This window comes from Rana temporaria, chromosome 8 (assembly GCF_905171775.1).
Source record: "Rana temporaria chromosome 8, aRanTem1.1, whole genome shotgun sequence".
Classification (NCBI taxonomy): Eukaryota; Metazoa; Chordata; class Amphibia; order Anura; family Ranidae; genus Rana; species Rana temporaria.
The window spans coordinates 114,219,982-114,240,416 of record NC_053496.1 but is presented as its reverse complement, the minus strand read 5'-3'; the positions used below and the strand labels follow the sequence as shown (position 1 = coordinate 114,240,416).

Sequence of the window (20,435 nt, the reverse complement as noted above, 5' to 3'; positions counted from 1 at the left end):
GCGGCTTCCATCTCCTCCCTCCTCATGGGCAGCCAATCGGAACACTTCTCCTTTTGGCCAATTGGGAAATGGGTCTCAGACCCACTTCCTGATTGACATGGAGAAGATTTAGTGTGAAAATCATGAATATTCATTGGCTATTGTGACACAGCTCTGCGTTACAGGATCATTTGTCACAGAGGAGATCAGGGGATGGGTGTTCCTCCATCTCCTCTGTGGGAAGCCTGCCAGAGTTTTTACTGTAGTTCTGAACTCCCCAGAGGAATAGCGAGAGGAAGAGGGCCATTCAGAGCTGTCAAAGTAATCACTTTTTTTCAAAACAGCTGATTATTGGCTGTAAAAAAATAAAGAAAAAAACCTTGACTTTCAGCAGCTGCGGCCATGGTCCTGGTATTACCACATGGTGACAGAATGTTTTTACTGTATATCTATGGCAGTGATTAAGTAGACCTATGTGTGGTTAAGGCCTTTATGGCTGTAATGCGTTAGTGGACTTTTGTCATCTTTTTTTTTTTTTTTTTGTAGCTGTTCATTTAACTTTAAGTATTGAGAAGATCCAGGTCGTGTGCAGGACTTACCTTGGAAAACATCTGTCTGCACGCCTGTGCCTCTCTCTGACTGATTTTTGAAGTTGCCAAATATTAGCAAGATTGTCATAACAGTATATACTGTTTAGCTGTTATTGTTTCTATACTCCAGTATGGATACATAAAGCTCTGATAAACAGAACAGCCAAGGGTTACTGGAATGTGTATTGAAATGCTGGCAGCTACAGTATGTTTAATGCAGCTAGTTATTAGCTCTGTATAACAACTATGAATATTATATGAAGGAGATATGAATGAATCCATGATGCCAGCATTTGTGTACTCCCCAGTGGTGTCATGGCATCATCTATTTTAGCAGAAACAGCAGCTCTCAATCCAGTGAGCAAGTATTTGAAGCCTTTGTGCATTGGGAAGAACAAAATGTGATTTGGGATGGGGAGAAAATTATGCAGTGGTTTTTCCTTTTATTCAATGGCATTAAATCAATAAATGGGACTGTGGTACTGACCTATTTTTCCTTTTGCTTTAATCTTTTCCTACTAAAAAAAAAAGAATTACAAGAAACAAGAAAAAAAATTTACATCCAAAAATGGATCACAAATCAGAGCAGTGATTGATTCTATTTCTGCTGATCAAAATAGATATACTGTACATGCTAACATACTACATTTGGTTGCTTTTTTACAATGTGCACCTTCTTTTTAAAGTGGACAAGAACGCTTGCCATCAGTGGTTTCTAAGGAAGTAGTGGGTGCCTGTACCCACTACGTCCCTAGGAAATGATGATGTCAACGGGAATCCCCTCCACAAGAGTAAAGGGTAGAGACAGCGTTGACATCACTGCCATGACATGGACCTAAATATGTCCATGGCCATATTTGTTCAATTGTGTCACCACTATCCCTGCCTTACAGTTGTATGCAAAAGTTTAGGAACCCCTGACACTTTCCATGATTGTCATTTATAAATATTTGGGTGTTTGGATCAGCAATTTCATTTTGATCTATCAAATAACTGAAGGACACAGTAATATTTCAGTAGTGAAATGAAGTTTATTGGATTAACAGAAAATGTGCAATATGCATCAAAACAAAATTAGACAGGTGCATACATTTGGGCATCCTTGTCATTTTGTTGATTTGAATACCTGTAACTACTTAGCACTGATTGATTGTGTAGCACTTACCCCCAAAGGAGCTGCTGGTTTGTTTTGGGTGGCATGTTACCTCATGTTCCTCCGCCGTCTAGGGGTATTTGGTGAAAGTTGTAGTAACGGAATGTCCACACAACAGGTGTCTTTTTCTGTGCTCTTTATTACCCAGCCGGGTGAAAACAGTAGAACTTGGTGAAAAGTAGAGATTTAGTAGAAATGCAAACAGCACATTCAGGTGTAAGTAATAGGGAAACAGTCCTGCTTCCAACGACACTTTCTTTCTCACCACCCCAGCCGGAATGGACAAGCCTCTCTCACAAACCTGGCAGCCAGAATGTCACTCGGAAATTGGGGAAAAGTCTCTGCCACAGACCCTCCCTATGATTGAAACAGCAGAGATAATCCTCCTTAGCAGACTTGACACCTGGATCTCCTTTAGGTAGTTGTAGCTAGGTTACCGACTGATAGGCGACCGACGTCCAGCCTCTCAGCACCCAGTTACCTTGGTCCCCATTGGATGGTCAGAACCCTCTAACGCCCAGGACCTCTTTAGATTGGGGACCCAGTCGATCACTAGGCCCCAGCCATAGCTCAGATGTTCCGGACCAACATGGTCCCAGAACCAGGAACACCACGTAGCATGCACGCACACCCCGGCTCGGAAGGCCATTTTACCAGGGTGCCGTGGTATGGCTACCCTGAAGGTGGGCGCCACATGGGAAGAATACCCAAGCAAATGGCGTCTGCCTCATAAATACCGTTCCCCCCCCAGCATGCCCAGCAAGGAAATCCCTCCTGATAGGCTGCTGGGAAAAGTATCCAAATCCTTGACTCCACTGCTGCCACCTGTCAGCCTGGGGTGTGATCCGCACCACAGAAACGGCAGAATGAGCCCACAGCACAGCTAAAGCTGAGACAGAGGCCTCAAATTTGAACCAATTAACATGGTCAGAGTTACTTAACTCTCTGACCCCCTCTAAATTTACACTAGCACCGGTTCTGGAAAGTAACCAGGTGCTACAATTGGAACACACAATTGGTTTGGTGAGCTCATTAAGCCTTAAACTTCATGGACAGGTGCATCCAATCATGAGAAAAGGTATTTAAGGTGGCCAATTGCAAGTAGTTGTTCTTTTTGACTCTCCTCTGAAGAGTGGCAACATGGGGCCCATATCCCACCCATATCCCACTGCTTCTTGATTATTGCCCCACCAGTCATCAGGCAGTAGGATATTCTACGGTGATGTCCATTCCTTTTTTAAACTAAGGAGAGTGCTACCTTCTACTCTAGTAGAAGGTAGCACATAGTTAACATAGTTAAGTTTTAACTTAATAGCAATTTTCTTTACAATTTTCTAATTAGTTCCTACAACCCATCGTTAAGTACACTGGGTTGTCTAATGTTTTGTATGCACATAATAAATGGTCATTTACTGCTGGTTAAGGCAGACAAAAGTGTAAATACAGCCATGGGTAGCAGCAAAGCCCTGCTGATTATGACCTAATGTACTGCACTTACTTTTGTTTCTTTGAATTCAAAGGCATTGCTTTTTTTTCTCTTTTGAATGATCTGAGATTGCCGCAATGTGTTTGGACAAATATGAACTGAGAAGACAATCGCCAGCACAGGCCTAAGTCCCAATTCCATTCTTCTAATCTTAACTGAACCTAATTAGAGCTTTAGAAATATATTGCTTTTGCTTTGCATTATGTATGCACAAAGCATTTAGCAGGTAATTAGAGTAAAAAAAAAAAAAAAACACACTGGTAGGTTAGGTAATTTCTTATTTGTCTGTCACAGAAGGGATTTGCTTTATTTGTGCTCTTAACTCTTCAGAGTTTTTTTCCCTGCAGTAAACGAGCAGCATGTAACGAACAGCATATAATTAGCAGTGCTGGGATAAATGAAGTACAAAAAGGGTGACAAATATATTTTGCACAAATTTGATAAAGATGACAGTCTGCAGTGCATTCCTGGCACTTCCATTCTTTCATTACAATACTATATATATATATATATATATATATATATATATATATATATATATATATATATATATATATATATATATATATATATATATATACTGTATATGTCTTTCAAAGCTTTTCAAGTTCTCCTCTCCTTGCTGCTTTTTTTCAACTTTCATCAGTCTTTGCCCTCTCTGTCTTTCCATAATCTCTAATTGCCTGAATGTGTCCCTGTATGCACTATTGATCTCTGCACCACATCCCAGCAGCTGAGAATACTGGCCTGGATATTTAGAAAGAGGATTTTTTCAGTGTCACACCATTTACTACAATACATTTGTTTTTCACAAACAATAATTTAAGAAAAAATACATTTCCTTTGCCATTCCATAGCAATACATTTAGATAAAAAGGAAAAAGTATAGTCACAGTGCCACAATCATGTGAACGATCATATATTTTTCCAATTACCAGATATACTTAAGTTTAAGCCAAGTTTTTCAGCCCTTTTTTGGGCTGAAAATTACCCCCTCGGCTTATACTCGAGTCATTACCTGCCAGTCCATTGCTGCCTGACCTCACGTTGCCCATTGCAGAATCCGATCTGTGTACCCGTGTCTGTGACATATTCAGATGGCAGCTGTGCAGTTTTAAAAACTCGTGCTCCTCCTTGTGCTGTTCCGTGATAGGCGGAACACTCTGTTTCCCAGCAAACACTGTGTTGAGTGTTTCGCCTATCACGATCGGCCTCTCGTCCTCTCATCTATCAAGAACGGGAGGGCGATCATGATAGGCGGAACACTCAACACAGTGTTTGCTGGGAAACCGAGTGTTCCGCCTGTGTTTAGTATTCTGCCTATCATGATTGCCCGATCTCATTCGTGATACAGTAGATGAGAGGACGAGAGGGTGATCGTGATAGGTGGAACACTGAACACAGTGTTTGCTGGGAAACCAAGTGTTCTGCCAATCACGGAACAGCACAAGGATGAGCGCAAGTTTTTCAAACTGCACCGCCGCCGTCTATGTCACAGACTCGGGTACACAGATCGGATTCTGCAATGGGCACGGTGAGGTCAGGCTGCAATGGGCACAGTGAGGTCAGGCTGCAATGGGCACAGTGAGGTCAGGCTGCAATGGGCACAGTGAGGTCAGGCTGCAATGGGCACAGTAAGGTCAGGCTGCAATGGGCACAGTGAGGTCAGGCTGCAAATGGGCACAGTGAGGTCAGGCTGCAAATAGACACAGTGAGGTCAGGCTGCAAATGGGCACAGTGAAGCTGCAAATGGGCATTGTTGACCCTCTTTTCCACTTACAGTAGCCGCTGCATTCTAACCCTCGGCTTATACTCGAGTCAATACGTTTTCCCAATTTTTTTTGTGGTAAAATTAGGTCCTCGGCTTAGACTCGGGTCAGCTTATACTCCAATATATACAGGTACATTTACCCTGTTACCATTTACAATTTAGTATGAACACTGTGATATATAAGTCAAGCCCACTTTATCTTGTGGAATGCATCAAGATTTTGGTTGCAAGTTGGCAGCTAATTGTTATGCATTTCTCAGGCCATTCATGGGAATATCTATAATAATATGATAGGTATTATTAATACCAATGGTATTAACACCACCTCTCCACCTTGTCCAATCATTGAATGCTTTGTGTTCATTGAGAAATGGCAAATCATTCTCTGAATGGCATCCATGTCGAGTGGCTGAGCTCTTGTGTTCAGAATCCAGTTATACAGAAGCTCAGCTTTGGACACAGATTCTAGTGATGATCACTGTGTTGCTGGTGTTTACTACAGTAATTTCCAACTTCTAGAGGTATTCTACAGTATAGGCATGGCATATGCATAGATTCATTAGTGCAAGATGGACCATTGTAACAATGCAAAACAATCCATACTTTGGAATTGTTCTTTAACTAGTTGCCGTGCGCCCACCGTCAAATGACGGCGGGCGGTGCGGCTCTCGTTTTGGGATGACGTCATATGTTGTTAGGACACAGAGCGACCCTGATCACTGTAAAGAGCCACGTTCGCGACTCTTTAACCATGTGATTGGCTGTGTCCAATCACAGCCAGTCAAATGTAAACATGGAGATGCCGGTAATAGCCTCTCCTCGCCTCACACTGACACAGTGTTTGGCGAGGAGAGCCGATGAGCGGCATCTCCATGCCTTGGGTACATCTACACATGTAATCAGGGCACTGATCACAATATATCAATATAGTGTCACCAATCAGTGCCCAGTGCCCACCAGTGCCAGCAATCAGTGCCCACCACTGCCCACAAGTTCCACCAATCAGTGCCCATTAGCGATGCTAGTCAGTGCTGGCTATCAGTGCCACCTATCAGTGCTGTACATCACTTCTGTCTCAGTGCCACCCATCAATGCCCATCAGTACCACCTATCCATGCAGCCTATCAGTGCCTACCAGTGTCGCCTATTAGTGCCCATCAGTGCCGGCTATCAGTGCTCATCAGTGCCACATATCAGCGCCGTTAGTGCCCATAAGTGTGGCATATTAGTGCCTCCTCATCAGTGCCACCTAATCAGCGCTCATAAGTGCCGCATCATCAGTGCCCGTAAGTGCCGCCTCATCAGCGCACATTAGTGAAGGAGAAAAATGACTTAGTTACAAAATTTACTGACAGGAACAAAGTAAAAAACATTTTTTGGTGAAACCTTAGGCAACATCTTCATGGCAACTCATCCACTATCTCCACCAAGAGGTCTAAAAGTGAAGATCTAACTTGCTAGCTCTCCGGTTTCCACACTGTCACTGCTAGTTTATAGTACCAACCCTCTGACAACACCCAAATATTGTCTGTCTGTCTCAAAAAGCATTATCAGTACTATATTTGTGGTTTCAGATACTGACACACTTTTTTTGAAACTTCTGGATAGATGTGCTACTGAAAGGTGAATGGGCTGATATCATGAATAAACTGGTCAATACACCAACTGTGCCTAGCTAGCATTTTTAGGGGTTACCACACCATATTTGAAATGTAAAAAAAAAAAAAAAAAGAGAAGATAAGTAAGAAAAACTTAAAAAAGCTGTTAGAATAAATACTGGCAGATCAGATTATTTTGAAATCCCCATCTGCTAATTAGCAGGATAAATCAGCTTTGGGAATCAGCCTGATGTACAATTTGTGCCACTTTACCATTCTTAACTAGTGCTCATCTCAAGTAGTAGAAGAATATTTTCTTGAAAAATAGAACCTGATGCTCTGATATCCTATTCTGCATTTGTAGACAGATTATTATAACGTCTTGCCTAGGAAAAAACTAGAAAAATCAGGAGGCTGTAATATAATGAGAAAAGGTTATATTTGCATGTGGAGATGGCTCCTTGAGACCTTCACTTAGTTCTGTTCTCCATTTCCAAGTGTGACCAAGACAAACACTTGTTCTGCCATCACACATCCCAGCCCTGGATGCTAAAAATCTCAACAGGCATGTTCTTATAATTGGACTGAGGTCACATACTTGGTATGTAATATAAAGAAATTGTACAGCTAATGCGCCTGAGAGAAGGGAACGTTATGTGTCAAAATCCCAGGTACCAATCAAGAGGGTTAAGCGCTTCTTTGATGCAGCTTTGCTAAAACCCTCTCCCAGTCGCTCATTAATGCCACAACGGTATTATTCTTCAACAGAATGGCGTAATATTAAGACCGTGTTCGCTGTGTCCGGTATTTTTGGGATATCTTGCTATAGATAATTCATTGCAATGTTTTTTTCTCAATAATATAATGCGTATTTCTGAATTATTGTAAATGTCTGAATGATTTTCCACTAGAGATGTCATGCCAACTAAGTCTATTTAAATATGCACACCAATTAATAAGTATCCAAATTTAGTAATGACTCTATAGTCAGTTGTAAATTATTGTAACTGAATTTTTTATTTATTTTTAGTTTTTTTTTTTTTTAAAGAATGAGAGTTAGAACCCATGTGAGTTTTTAAATGCTGCTGTCTGTTCCACTATTTTTTTTTCTTCAAGTTTAAAATACTGCCATGTTTCCAGTGATATATCCCCTCACTTTTGTTCTGTCTGACACCCATCACCTGGGCTAAAGAAAGAGAACTGGGGACACAGCAACAAAATCTTGACATGGTTTCTACACATGCTCCACCCTACTAGAAAATATGTCTAGAAAAATTCCCTGCCAAAGTCATTCCTTGGTAGACTATAAATGACGTCCCACTCTCCTCATACCTACGGTATAATATAAGTCTGAGGTCTTCTGTAACCTGCAGGGTGGAACTCAGGCTGGGCTGATATACTTGCTTGAGATTTCAGTGCAGCTTTGTAAGCTCAGAATTTTTCCATATGTGTCATGCTGAACAAATCAAGCAGCAAACCCTCTTAGGACTGAAGAACCAACACAGTTTCTGCAGTTTAGATGTGACCAAGTATCATCTCTTACCTAGTTTGGCTGGTTGTAAAGCTCAACTAACAAATATCAGCATGGTTAGGTTTAAAAAAAGAAACATGTTTACTCGTCCTCTCATTAACTGTAGTTGTGCTAAAAGGGCAAAACAAAATTTCTGGGAAATTGTTAATTTTCCTTAAGGGAAAAAATAAATAGGAATTCATCAGTGTCTAGAAAGGACACTTTTATTGGGAAGGGAATAACCTGTTGGTTGACCTTATCCAAGAGGTCATGTTCCAGCTAGACATGTGCACACTGAAATATGTTGTTTCGGAATTTTGTTTTCATCCGAAAAAGACATTTAGTTACTCCCTAAATTTGTTTTTATGTATTTTGTTTCGGTAAAAAAATTATTCGTCCAAAAATCCGAATCAATTAAGGTCGAATCTGTCATTGAAGGCTTATGGTGTCTGTCGAAAGTTCTAAGAAGATTCGATGAAGCAGCTAAACTCTACGATGCCGCAATCGTACATTTCCGGTCAAATGTTCCGCCTACAAGCTATAGAAGAATGTTTATGTTGTATGACACTAGTAATAATTATATTTACTAGTCAACCAACATTCAAATTCTTCTATAGCCTATGGGCCGAGCATTTGACCAGAAATGTACGATTGCGGCGTCGTACAGTTTAGCTGCTTGTCAAATCTTCTTCGAACTTTCGACAGACACCATAAGCCTTCAATGACAGATGAATGTATGTTTTTCGCAGCTTCGTCGAATCTTCGTCCTTCATGTCGAATGGTCTACCCCAACACTGTCTCTATAATGACGAATCTTTTCTCTCTATGTCGAATCTTTCCTCTATATGTAGAATAATCTTTGACTAATAGAATTAAGGTTAGGCACATTCAACCACAGGTTCGATAGACACAGATTGCTATTGTAAGCGTCATGTCGAATCTCCTATCTATATGGAACTGTTGTGGCAACGAAAATAAAGCATTTTTTTATGTTGGAGATTTCGGATTTCCTGCGTTCATTTTTGTTTGTTAAAATGGTAACGAAATTCGGACGAAAATGCATTCGGACGAAAACTAATGCACACGTCTAGTTCCAGCTACTTTAACAGAAGTACACAGAAGTTTTTTTTCCTGGTAAATACAGGAAATAACAGGCAGGTTGCACTATCTGCTTTTAAATAGACTATACACAAGTCCTACATATATCTATGTTGTGTGAAGGGGCAGTTTTGGTATACTGAAGTTTTAGTGAATATGTTATGATTCTAAAGCAGCTACAGTATATACTATAACTTTTGCTGCAATTATAGACCTAAAGACAAGCTACTGAGAAAGAAAGATGTTTTTATGTTGAACCCCATTGAACAAAATATATTATAACTGCATTTCATGTTATTTATTGAACAAAATGTTGTTTAGATGATTATTATCACATTAAAGAGAAATTCATTTTTTTAATATGCTTAGCAGCGTAAGGAAAGGCAGTTCTTTTTTCCTTATGTCTTTTAGCTATCTAACTGTGAAGGCACAGGTATTGTACACAGATAAATTTACATGCAAATTGCAAATAATTACATATCATTCTAGTCTGATGACTGCTGAGTTTCTCTGGAATAACAGCCTTTCATCATGTTTTTATTTAAAATGAAATGATGTAGGATTTCTAAAGTATTCTTCTGCTTTCCTTCAATAATTAAAATGGTTATTGTTTTTCTTGATAATATCCCCTCCATGTTGTTTTAACATCCCAAGCCCAAGGCATTGCTCCAAGTCTGCTCATCCCCTTTGTCTATAGACTAACAGCATGCCTGCTAAAATAAAAAATAAACTCTCCTTAACTTATTGTGAAAGAGAGTATATAAATAAGAGCCTCACTCCAATCTCTGCTCTTTTACAAAATCCACAGTGTAGATGCAAATATGATTTCTCCACTCAAAAGCACCAATTCTTCAATGTGTTTCATCATAAATGGCTAGAGGGCTCAACAGCCAGGTGACATCACTGTAACTGTACTCACTCCCTTCATCTGCTGCATTATCTGGATAAGTCACACAGAGGCAACATGCAGAAAAAATCTTCCTTATTGAAGATTTGCCAAGTATAACAGTCGATCAGGCCTTGGGCCAAACACAGTTCAAATGGACTGATTCTTCTCTCCATAAAACAGTCGTTAATCTTATCTGGCCAATGAGGTATCCCTTTTGCCCATCTCCAGGGGAACCCCTCCAGGAGGAAGGAAAGGATTAACCAATTGACAACCGGGCCTATTTTGGCACTTCTCTCCTTCATGTAAAAATCACAATTGTTTGCTAGAAAATTAATCAGAACCCCCAAACATTATATATTTGTTTTAGCAGACACCCTAGGGAATAAAATGGCGGTCATTGCAACGTTTTTTCTCGCAAGGTATTTGCGCAATCATTTTTCAAATGCCTTTTTTTGGGGAAAAAAATGGTTTCATGAATTAAAAAATAACAAAACAGTAAAGTTAGCCCAATTTTTTTGTACAATGTGAAAGATGATGTTACACCGAGTAAATAGATACCCAACATGTCACACTTTAAAATTGTGCACACTCATGGAATGGCGCCAAACTTCAGTACTTAAAAATTTCCATAGGCAACGCATTAATTTTTTTTTTACAGGTTACTATTTTCGAGTTACAGAGAAGGTCTAGTGCTAGAATTGTTGCACACGCTCTAGCGCACGCGACAATACCTCACATGTGGGGTTTGAACGGCGTTTACATATGTGGGCGCGAGCTACCGGGGACAGGAGCGTTTTAAAAAAAATATATATTTATTTTACTTAATTTTTTTATTTTTACATATTTTTTTTATCACTTTTATTCCTATTACAAGGAATGCAAACATCCCTTGTAATAGGAGTCACTGTGACAGGTCCTCTTGATGGAGAGATGTGGGGTCAATAAGACCCCACATCTCTCCTCCAGGCTTTTAAGCATTAGATCGTAAAAAAAAAAATCACCTATCTAATGGCGACAGCCGCGATTGTGGCTTTGTTTTTTTACGGGTACCGGGCGTGACGTCATAACGTTGCGCCTGGACCTCCGACGGTCATAGAGATGACTGGTGACAATCTGGTCATCAGTCATCTCTATGCTTTCCCAGCTAGCGCTGGTCGATTCGCTCTCCGGGCCCCCGATGGCACGGGAGAGCCCGGAAAAGCACCGGATGGTGGCGGGAGGGGAGGGGGGACGTCCCCTCCCGCTGCCTATAAGAACGATCAAGCAGTGGAACTGCCGCTTTGATCATTCTTATCGTGCACAGAATCGGTGGCTGAAGACGGCAATATCTGAATGATGCCTGTAGCTGCAGGCATCATTCAGATATCACCGCACAAAGCCGAGGACGTCCATAGACGTCTTCGGTCATCAAGAGGTTAAAGGGGTTGTAAAGGTAATTTTTTTTTTAAATAGCTTCCTTTACCTTAGTGCAGTCCTCCTTCACTTACTTCATCCTTCGATTTTGCTTTTAAATGTCCTTATTTCTTCTGAGAAATACTCACTTCCTGTTCTTCTGTCTGTAACTCCACACAGTAATGCAAGGCTTTCTCCCTGGCTTCATAAAAAGACACTTTAGTGCATAGTAATGTTCCACAAAAACAAACAAAAGTGATTTTTTTTTTAAAAGGGGAGAAAGTCCTCAGGAGGAATCCAAACACAGTGAAAACAGAATAATTTATGTAATGACAGGTATTCTTGATTGTTCGTGCTCCTCCATAATTTGTGTGGGAGAAATACAAACTCACCAGATGTATAAATATAATGGGCCTTGTAACAATTAGATCCCTTGGGTGGCGATATAAATCAGAAGGGGGTAATCCTTAGCTTAAAGCTCAATCCATAATGTCTCTTTAGGTTTATATAACAATAAAGTTCGGAAGAATCAAAATATGTATCATAGCGCAACACGTTTATTAAAACAAATATCCAAGTAAAGTGAATGCACACTTACATTTTGAGGTGCTAATAAGTCAGCATCAACATGTGCAGGCAGCAGAGTAAATAAACACTGTTCCTCTAAGTTGCGGTGTGCGTTCCAACAAACCGGAAGTCAGAACCAATAGTACCAGAAGTGACGTTAATGTGGGCAAGCACGCAGACTCAATGCATTTCGTGGTCAACACATCATCAGGAAGCTTACCCGTTTGCCACTTTATTGTAGCTTTATAAACCTCACCATGCAATTTGATTGGTCAACAAAAATCTTAATACATCTAAGCTTAAATCAACCCGAAAAAGTTGTAATATCATAACTGCTGTACATCTTGGTGTCTCACCTTTACAAACAAGCATATTCCAACAAATAAAACAATGGCAAATGTATTTAATCATTAAAAAAAAAATCGACTCAAAATCACGTATGTTAAATGTCAAAATGACATCATATTCCTTAATTCAATCACATAATTAGAATATAAACCACATTAGGTAAAAAATATACTGAATAAAAAAATGTTTAATCTCTAATTTCATGATATTGGATAATTTGATTCAATAAAACATTCATACAATCTGTCCATACCACCATCTAGTGGTTAAAAGACATATCACATGAAAAGGTTTCCTATCTTATGGGCTAGAACCCCTGCATATTGGTTTTATTGATACAAAAAAGCAAGAAACCCATAAGAAATGTATATAATTAAAATACATAGTTTCAAAAACATCTATTAGGAATAACAATGGTTTTCTAGGTTTAATTAGACTAAACCTTATTTTTAACAATGGGGTTAGGTTGTAATTAACACACCCCTATAAACACAAGAGAAACAACATATAGAGAAATAAATCTCCTAGATTGTAAGCTCTAACGAGTAGGGCCCGCTGATTCCTCTTGTACCAAATTGTAATGTAACTGTAATGTCTGCCGTAATTTTGTTCAGCGCTGTGCAAACTGTTAGCAATATATAAATCCTGTATAATAATAATAATAATAATAATAATAATAATAATAATAATGGAAACTTTCCAATACATCTGATAAGTGTGTTAATAATTATCTCTTTAATTAGGGACCTTGTTTTTTATCATGGGGCTGGGTTGTGAATGGCACCGCCCTATATCCCCATGTAAAAACATAATGGTATTGGTACTAAAAAAGAAGACTTCACAAAACATCTGATGGAAAAGAAGATGGCTGTCTTAATCTGATTAGACTGGAATCTTGTTTATCACAATGGGCCAAGCCAGCCCCTCTATTAGAGGCTGGAATAGCACACTATGTCAGTATTTTTAATAAATACAAGCAGTCTAAATACCTAATTTGAGCTGTCTTTAGGCCAGCCACATCACCCACGGCTGCTTTACAGCTCTGATGAATTGCTTCTGCGGGAGGGGCCATGATCTCCCTCTGACATCAGCTGGGGAGATCACGGCCCCTCCCACAGAAGCAATCCATCAGAGCTGTAAAGCGGCGGCGATTGATGTGATCAACCTGAAGCAGCTCAAATTAGGTATTTAGACTGCTTGTTTTTTTTAAAACTATTGACATAGATGACATAGTGTGCTATGCCAGCCTCTAATAGAGGGGGCTGGCATAGTTTTATATAGATGGGTTAACAAACCCTTTAACCCCTTAATGCCTAAGCCTTTTTCTGACATTTGTTGCCGGTTGGTCGCTCAGCCCTCTCGGTGAGACGGGAGAGCCCAGGCGAGCCATGGAAGGTGGCAGTAGGGGGGGGGAACAACATCTCTTTCCGCTTCTTGGTATAACAGCCAAGCGTCTGCGAGCTGCATCGGTTTTAAAAGATTGTACCAGGATGTTGTGTGCAGCTGCATGCATCACCCTGGTAGAACCCCTTCAGGCCAAGGCCACATATTTGCGTACGGTCTGCATAAAAAGGGTTAACAAAGGACTTGTCAAAAACTCGTTTTGTGTTTTTATTAATCTTTTGAGCACTTTTTGGTGAATGAATACGGGTACCCGATACTTAATCACATAGGGGAAGGCCGGGATTTTGGGGCCCCCAAATGTTGTTTGAAGGGGGCTTCTAAATTCCAATAATCCCCCCCCCGCTCACAGATCCCCACAACCACCAGGCCAGGGTAGTGGGGAAGAGGCACTTATCCGAATCAACACGCACCTCATGTGGAGGGCACGTTGATGATTCTCATTCTGAATAGCCAAAAATGTGTCCAAATTTATATTCGGACCAAAACTAATTGCACATGTCTATGACATAATATTCTGCTGCTTGGTCATGCACTGTTTGGAAGGGGAAGTACAGATACAGTATGCACATTTTCTGCAGTCCATACTGTGTATATAAAGAAGCATTGATTGGCAGCACTAGTGATGGAAAGACAGGAGAATCATTATTCAGCTCTCCAGTTCCTATTCCAATAAATGTGTTTGATACAGCTATCCCTTTAGTATTCCAAAAATGTAATGCTGCCCACTTCTGCCAACAAGTCAAGTTTTCTGACTTTTACTGCTCCAACCATTGTCGGTATCCTTAAGCTGGCCATACACTGATTGAAATTTGCCTGGTTGAATTTTGATCAGTGTGTGGCTGTCCCCTGCTGGAGAACTTTTGTCAATCAGTGGTTGCAGCAGGGTCAGGGTATTCTGACTGTGGCGGGTCCCACTTTCAGAATACAGGCCCAGATTCACAACGGAGATACGACGGCGTATCTCCAGATACGCCGTCATATGTCTGCGTTGCGCCGTCGTATCTATGCGACTGATTCTTAGAATCAGTTACGCATAGATATCCATTAGATTCGACAGGCATAAGTCTCTTACGCGGTCAGATCTAAACTGCATTTTTTTTTGACCGCTAGGTGGCGCTTCCGTCGAATTCCGCGTTAAATATGCAAATTAGCTAGATACGCGAATTCCCGAAACGTACGCGCGGCCGATGCAGTAAAGTTACAACGTTTACGTTAGACTTTTCCCGGCGTAAAGTTGCCCCTGGGTCTATGAGGCGCAGCCAATGTTAAGTATGCCCTGCTGGAGAACTTTTGTCAATCAGTGGTTGCAGCAGGGTCAGGGTATTCTGACTGTGGCGGGTCCCACTTTCAGAATACAGGCCCAGATTCACAACGGAGATACGACGGCGTATCTCCAGATACGCCGTCATATGTCTGCGTTGCGCCGTCGTATCTATGCGACTGATTCTTAGAATCAGTTACGCATAGATATCCATTAGATTCGACAGGCATAAGTCTCTTACGCGGTCAGATCTAAACTGCATTTTTTTTTGACCGCTAGGTGGCGCTTCCGTCGAATTCCGCGTTAAATATGCAAATTAGCTAGATACGCGAATTCCCGAAACGTACGCGCGGCCGATGCAGTAAAGTTACAACGTTTACGTTAGACTTTTCCCGGCGTAAAGTTGCCCCTGGGTCTATGAGGCGCAGCCAATGTTAAGTATGCCCTGCTGGAGAACTTTTGTCAATCAGTGGTTGCAGCAGGGTCAGGGTATTCTGACTGTGGCGGGTCCCACTTTCAGAATACAGGCCCAGATTCACAACGGAGATACGACGGCGTATCTCCAGATACGCCGTCATATGTCTGCGTTGCGCCGTCGTATCTATGCGACTGATTCTTAGAATCAGTTACGCATAGATATCCATTAGATTCGACAGGCATAAGTCTCTTACGCGGTCAGATCTAAACTGCATTTTTTTTGACCGCTAGGTGGCGCTTCCGTCGAATTCCGCGTTAAATATGCAAATTAGCTAGATACGCGAATTCCCGAAACGTACGCGCGGCCGACGCAGTAAAGTTACGACGTTTACGTTAGGCTTTTCCCGGCGTAAAGTTGCCCCTGGGTCTATGAGGCGCAGCCAATGTTAAGTATGGCCGTCGTTCCCGTGTCGAAATTTGAAAAAGTTACGTTGTTTGCGTAAGTCGTCCGTGAATGGGGCTGGATGGCATTTACGTTCACGTCGAAACCAATGACGTCCTTGCGACGTCATTTGGAGCAATGCACACTGGGATATTTTATGGACGGCGCATGCGCTGTTCGTTCGACGCGGGACGCGCTTAATTTAAATGATACGCGCCCCCTACCTGCCAAATTTGAATTCCGCCGGGTGATTTACGCTACGCCGCCGCAACTTACGGAGCAAGTGCTTTGAGAATACAGCACTTGCCCGTGTAAGTTGCGGAGGCGTAACGTAAATCAGATACGTTACGCCCGCACAAAATTGCACGGCTGTACGTGAATCTGCCCCACAATGTCTTGGTGTGGGGGATTTTTTTCATCCACCTCCTTTGTGTTTTTATTCAACCCACTGGGGTTGATTTACAAAGATAAAAATGTAAAATCTATTTATTGTTTGTTCTAATGTTACTTGATATACTTGTGGACTGCTTTAAAAAACAGAGTGTTAAATCCCATATTTTACTACTTTTAATCACCTCTATAAGCAAATTGCATGCTGCAAAATCTGAATGGTAGTTATGGTGCATTTTTATGTTTTTTTATTGTTACTATCTCTATTTCTCTTGGTGGCCATTGTGTCCAGTACTTAAAATCCATAATTTTGAAATTGTCATAGTGAACGAGAGTTGTGAAGCACTTTTATAATCGGGAAACTGTTGATGGTGTTTGTATAGCTAATGGGCACCAGACAGCAAAAAAAGCTGACATGGGACTTTACTGTTTTGTACTCTATCCAAAACTCATAAACAGTTTTTGCTTTACATACACTTTATAATCAAGGGGTTTATTTATTAACCACTTCAGTACCTTGGGTGTTTTTCAGATTTGGTGTTTACAAGACTAAAACAGTTTTTTTTGCTAGAAAATTACTTAAAACCCCCAAACTATTATATAATTTTTTTTCTAATACCCTAGAGAATAAAATGGCGATCATTGCAATACTTTTTGTCACACCATATTTGCGCAGCGGTCTTACAAGCGCACTTTTTTGGGAAAAAAATCACTTTAATTAAAAAATAAGACAGCAATAAATTTGGCCCAATTTTGTTATATATTGTGAAAGATAATGTTATGCAGAGTAGAATGATACCCAACATGTCACGCTTAAAAATTGCCCCCGCTCGTGGAATGGCGTCAAACTTTTACCCTTAAAAATCTCGATAGGCGACGTTTAAAAAATTCTATAGGTTGCATTTTTTGAGCTACAGAGGAGGTCTAGGGCTATAATTATTGCTCTCGCTCTAACGATCGCGGCGATACCTCACTTGTGTGGTTTGAACACCGTTTTCATATGCAGACGCTACTCACGTATGAGTTCGCTTCTGTGCGCGAGCTCGTCGGGACGGGGCGCTTTAAAATGTATTTATTTTTCTTATTTATTTTTATTTATTTTTCTATTTTTTACACTGGGAAAAAAAATAAAAAATTGATCACTTTTATTCCTATTACAAGGAATGTAAACATCCCTTGTAATATAAAAAAAGCATGACAGGTCCTCTTAAATATGAGATCTGGGATCAAAAAGACCTCAATCTCATATTTAGACTTAAATGACAACAAACAAATGTGCCTTTAAGACGCATGGGCGGGACTGAAGTTTTGACGTCACTTCCGCCCTGCTATGCTATGCTATGGGGACGGGTGGGGGCCATCTTGCCCTCACTCGCATCCCCACACAGCAGGCTGAAGGACCCGATCGCCTCCGCCGCTACCGACGGCTCCGGTAAGCAGTGGAGGGTGCGGGAGAGCGGCGAATGCGCTGCAGAGACCACCGTTATCTTTTACAGGACTGCTCACACTAAAGATGGATATCTCGGTTATAGCAGCAGCTGCTGCCGTTACCGAGATATCCTTCTTTAAAGTGCCGTTGTCTATAGTCGTATAGCGGTCGGGAAGTGTTTAAAGGTTACGTTCCCTTTCATAACATATTCCACTCTCCAGTTCCTGCCTCCTATCCCCCCCCCCAATTCCACCTCACTGTGACAGTGGTTAGAGGATCCTCTCCTGCCACCCACTGTCACAATTCAAAAACTGCTCGTGGTTCAGCCCACATGGCCTTGTCATTCATTCTCAGGGTTCTAAAATGTAGGAAAGAGAGCTTGTCTCTCATTCCGGTCTCAATTTCACACAACAGCTTTCACACAAAGCTGTTGTATTCCAAGTGTGTGATAAATAAAGTATTCAAACTCAATATTCCATATGTATCTGTTTAAATAATGTAATCATAAAACTAGTTTAGCCCTGAACATACTAAAGAAAATATCTTAGAATCTTAAGACTCTTTAAATAAAGAACTTGTATTGTATGCTTCCACATGGAAATGAGCTTGCAGGCTTGATTCAAAAAATAGGTAGCCAAATGACTTGCTGTATGCAAAAGCTCAAGATCCCTGTGTTTTCCCTGTTTCTTTTTTATAGACCAGAACTATTGTTTGGCAATCCTGCAAGGCGAAAGAGTTAATAACTTCAGAGAAATGTGCTGTATACTGTGCATTGATCTAATATTATGGGCTAAAAAGTGGTCTTTGCAATCCAAAATTACCAAACTTTGATTGGGGTCAACAACTAGCATTATTACATGATTATTTTGTCTATCACTTTTATTTATTCAAAAAGTATAATAAATGTGTATATCATTTTCAGGTGTCCAATCTGTATCTGTATGACAGTGTGCTGATGTTAGCCAATGCATTCCATCGAAAACTGGAAGACAGGAAGTGGCACAGTATGGCAAGTTTGAATTGCATGAGAAAATCAACTAAACCTTGGAATGGAGGAAAGTCCATGCTGGATACAATAAAAAAGGTAAGGTTTTCCATGTGTTTACTTTAATCTGAACCTGGTAACAAAAACCTGATATTTTCTGGTGTGATGGGATCAAAAGACTTACTAATTTTCCTCCCATGGGGACATAAAGGTGGTTATTGATTGACCCACTGTGGAACTGTCACAATTGGGAATAATGAGAATTTTGTAGCCCCAGAGTAGTGACTTGTAGGTAGATTCAGGTAGAGTTAGGCCGACTTATCAGTAGATAAGTCGACCTAACTCAGAATCTACGCCGACCTATGTTTAAGCGTATGCTCAAACAGACATACGCTTAAACATATCTAAGATACGACGGCTTGCGCTGTCCTATCTTAGATTGCAATTTTCAGGGGGCCGCTAGGTGGCGCTTCCATTGCAATCGGCGTAGAATATGTAAATGAGTTGATACGCTGATTCACGAACGTACGCCCGGCCGCCGCAGTCGATTTACGCCGTTTCTGTAAGGCATTAGCAGGCCTAAAGTTATTCCACCTATTAAGTGGAATAACAATGTTAAAGTATGGCCGCTGTTCCCGCCGCGAGATTAGATTTTTTTACGTTGTTTGCGTAAGTCATCCACGAATCTGGATTTACATCGTTTACGTCCACGTCGAAATCAATAGGCCCGTGCGGCGTACGTAGCTCTGGTCTTTGACCAGCAATTTAATTGACCGTGTGTGGGAGAAAACGTTGTTTTATGTCTTCTGAAAAACGACCAAAAAAAATTTAAGCATGCTTAAATTTTATGTGTCGTTTTTCAAAACGTCGTTTTTTACTTCACAGAAATTGACCGTGTGTAGCAAAAAACAACGTTTCAAACAACGTTTTTACACCCGCGCATCCCCAGAAGCTAGTTATGAAGCGAGCTTCAATGGAAAAAGGTGGTGAACGTAACCTCGCTTTGCTAGAGCACTGTGAAAAAACGATGGTGTGTAGGCAACATCGTTTTTTAAAATTGAAGTTTCAAAAACGTTGTTTTTTACTTCACAGAAAACGTCGTTTTTTTACATCGCATAAAATGACCATCTGTACGCGGCATAAGTTGTAATCCTAGAAAAGGAGGAGAGTTTCAAAAAATCTTCTGGCAGGGAAGAATCACTAGTCACTAGTAAGCGGTGCAGGGCATGTCGTACTTGAAGATATTTGATAGAATGAGAAGGATTTTATTAAGTAGGCAGTGCAAAGCTCCTGAAAGGAATCCGGATCAGGCTGGGTTCACACTACTACACTACTTTCATCCTACTTTGCTCTGCTACATTGGTCCAACATTTATCCTACATTGGTCCTACATCCATCCTACTTTCATGAACAGGATACTACTTTGGTCTGACTTCAATGATATTCAATGGGTTGAAGTAGGATCAATGTAGGACCAAAAGTAGTACAGGGAGCATTTTCAAAGTCGGACCGACTTGTGTAGGACCAGTTAAGACAGCTCTCTCAGGGAAACATTGATTTTCACACGTCATGCTACATGAGGCTCCCAATGTAGGACTGTTTGTTGGACAAGTGTGAACCCAGCCTTAGAATGTAAATATAAATGTGCCAGAGTTAATTCCAGCTGTGTTTCAGTTCATTAAGGAGATATCTGCTTTAAGCAGTTCCAAAAGACTGATGTGGTAAA

General features: G+C 40.7%; 1 protein-coding gene across 3 annotated transcripts in view; it reads left to right on the top strand.

The window, feature by feature from the left end:
• Positions 1-20,435, top strand: part of GRID1 (glutamate ionotropic receptor delta type subunit 1) — a 1,428,863-nt gene that overhangs the window by 1,066,559 nt on the left and 341,869 nt on the right. For all 3 annotated transcript variants that reach the window (XM_040320512.1, XM_040320513.1, XM_040320514.1), the window contains exon 7: positions 18,647-18,808. In XM_040320512.1, coding sequence (XP_040176446.1) covers positions 18,647-18,808 — 162 coding nt within the window. The remainder of the gene's footprint in view (positions 1-18,646; positions 18,809-20,435) is intronic.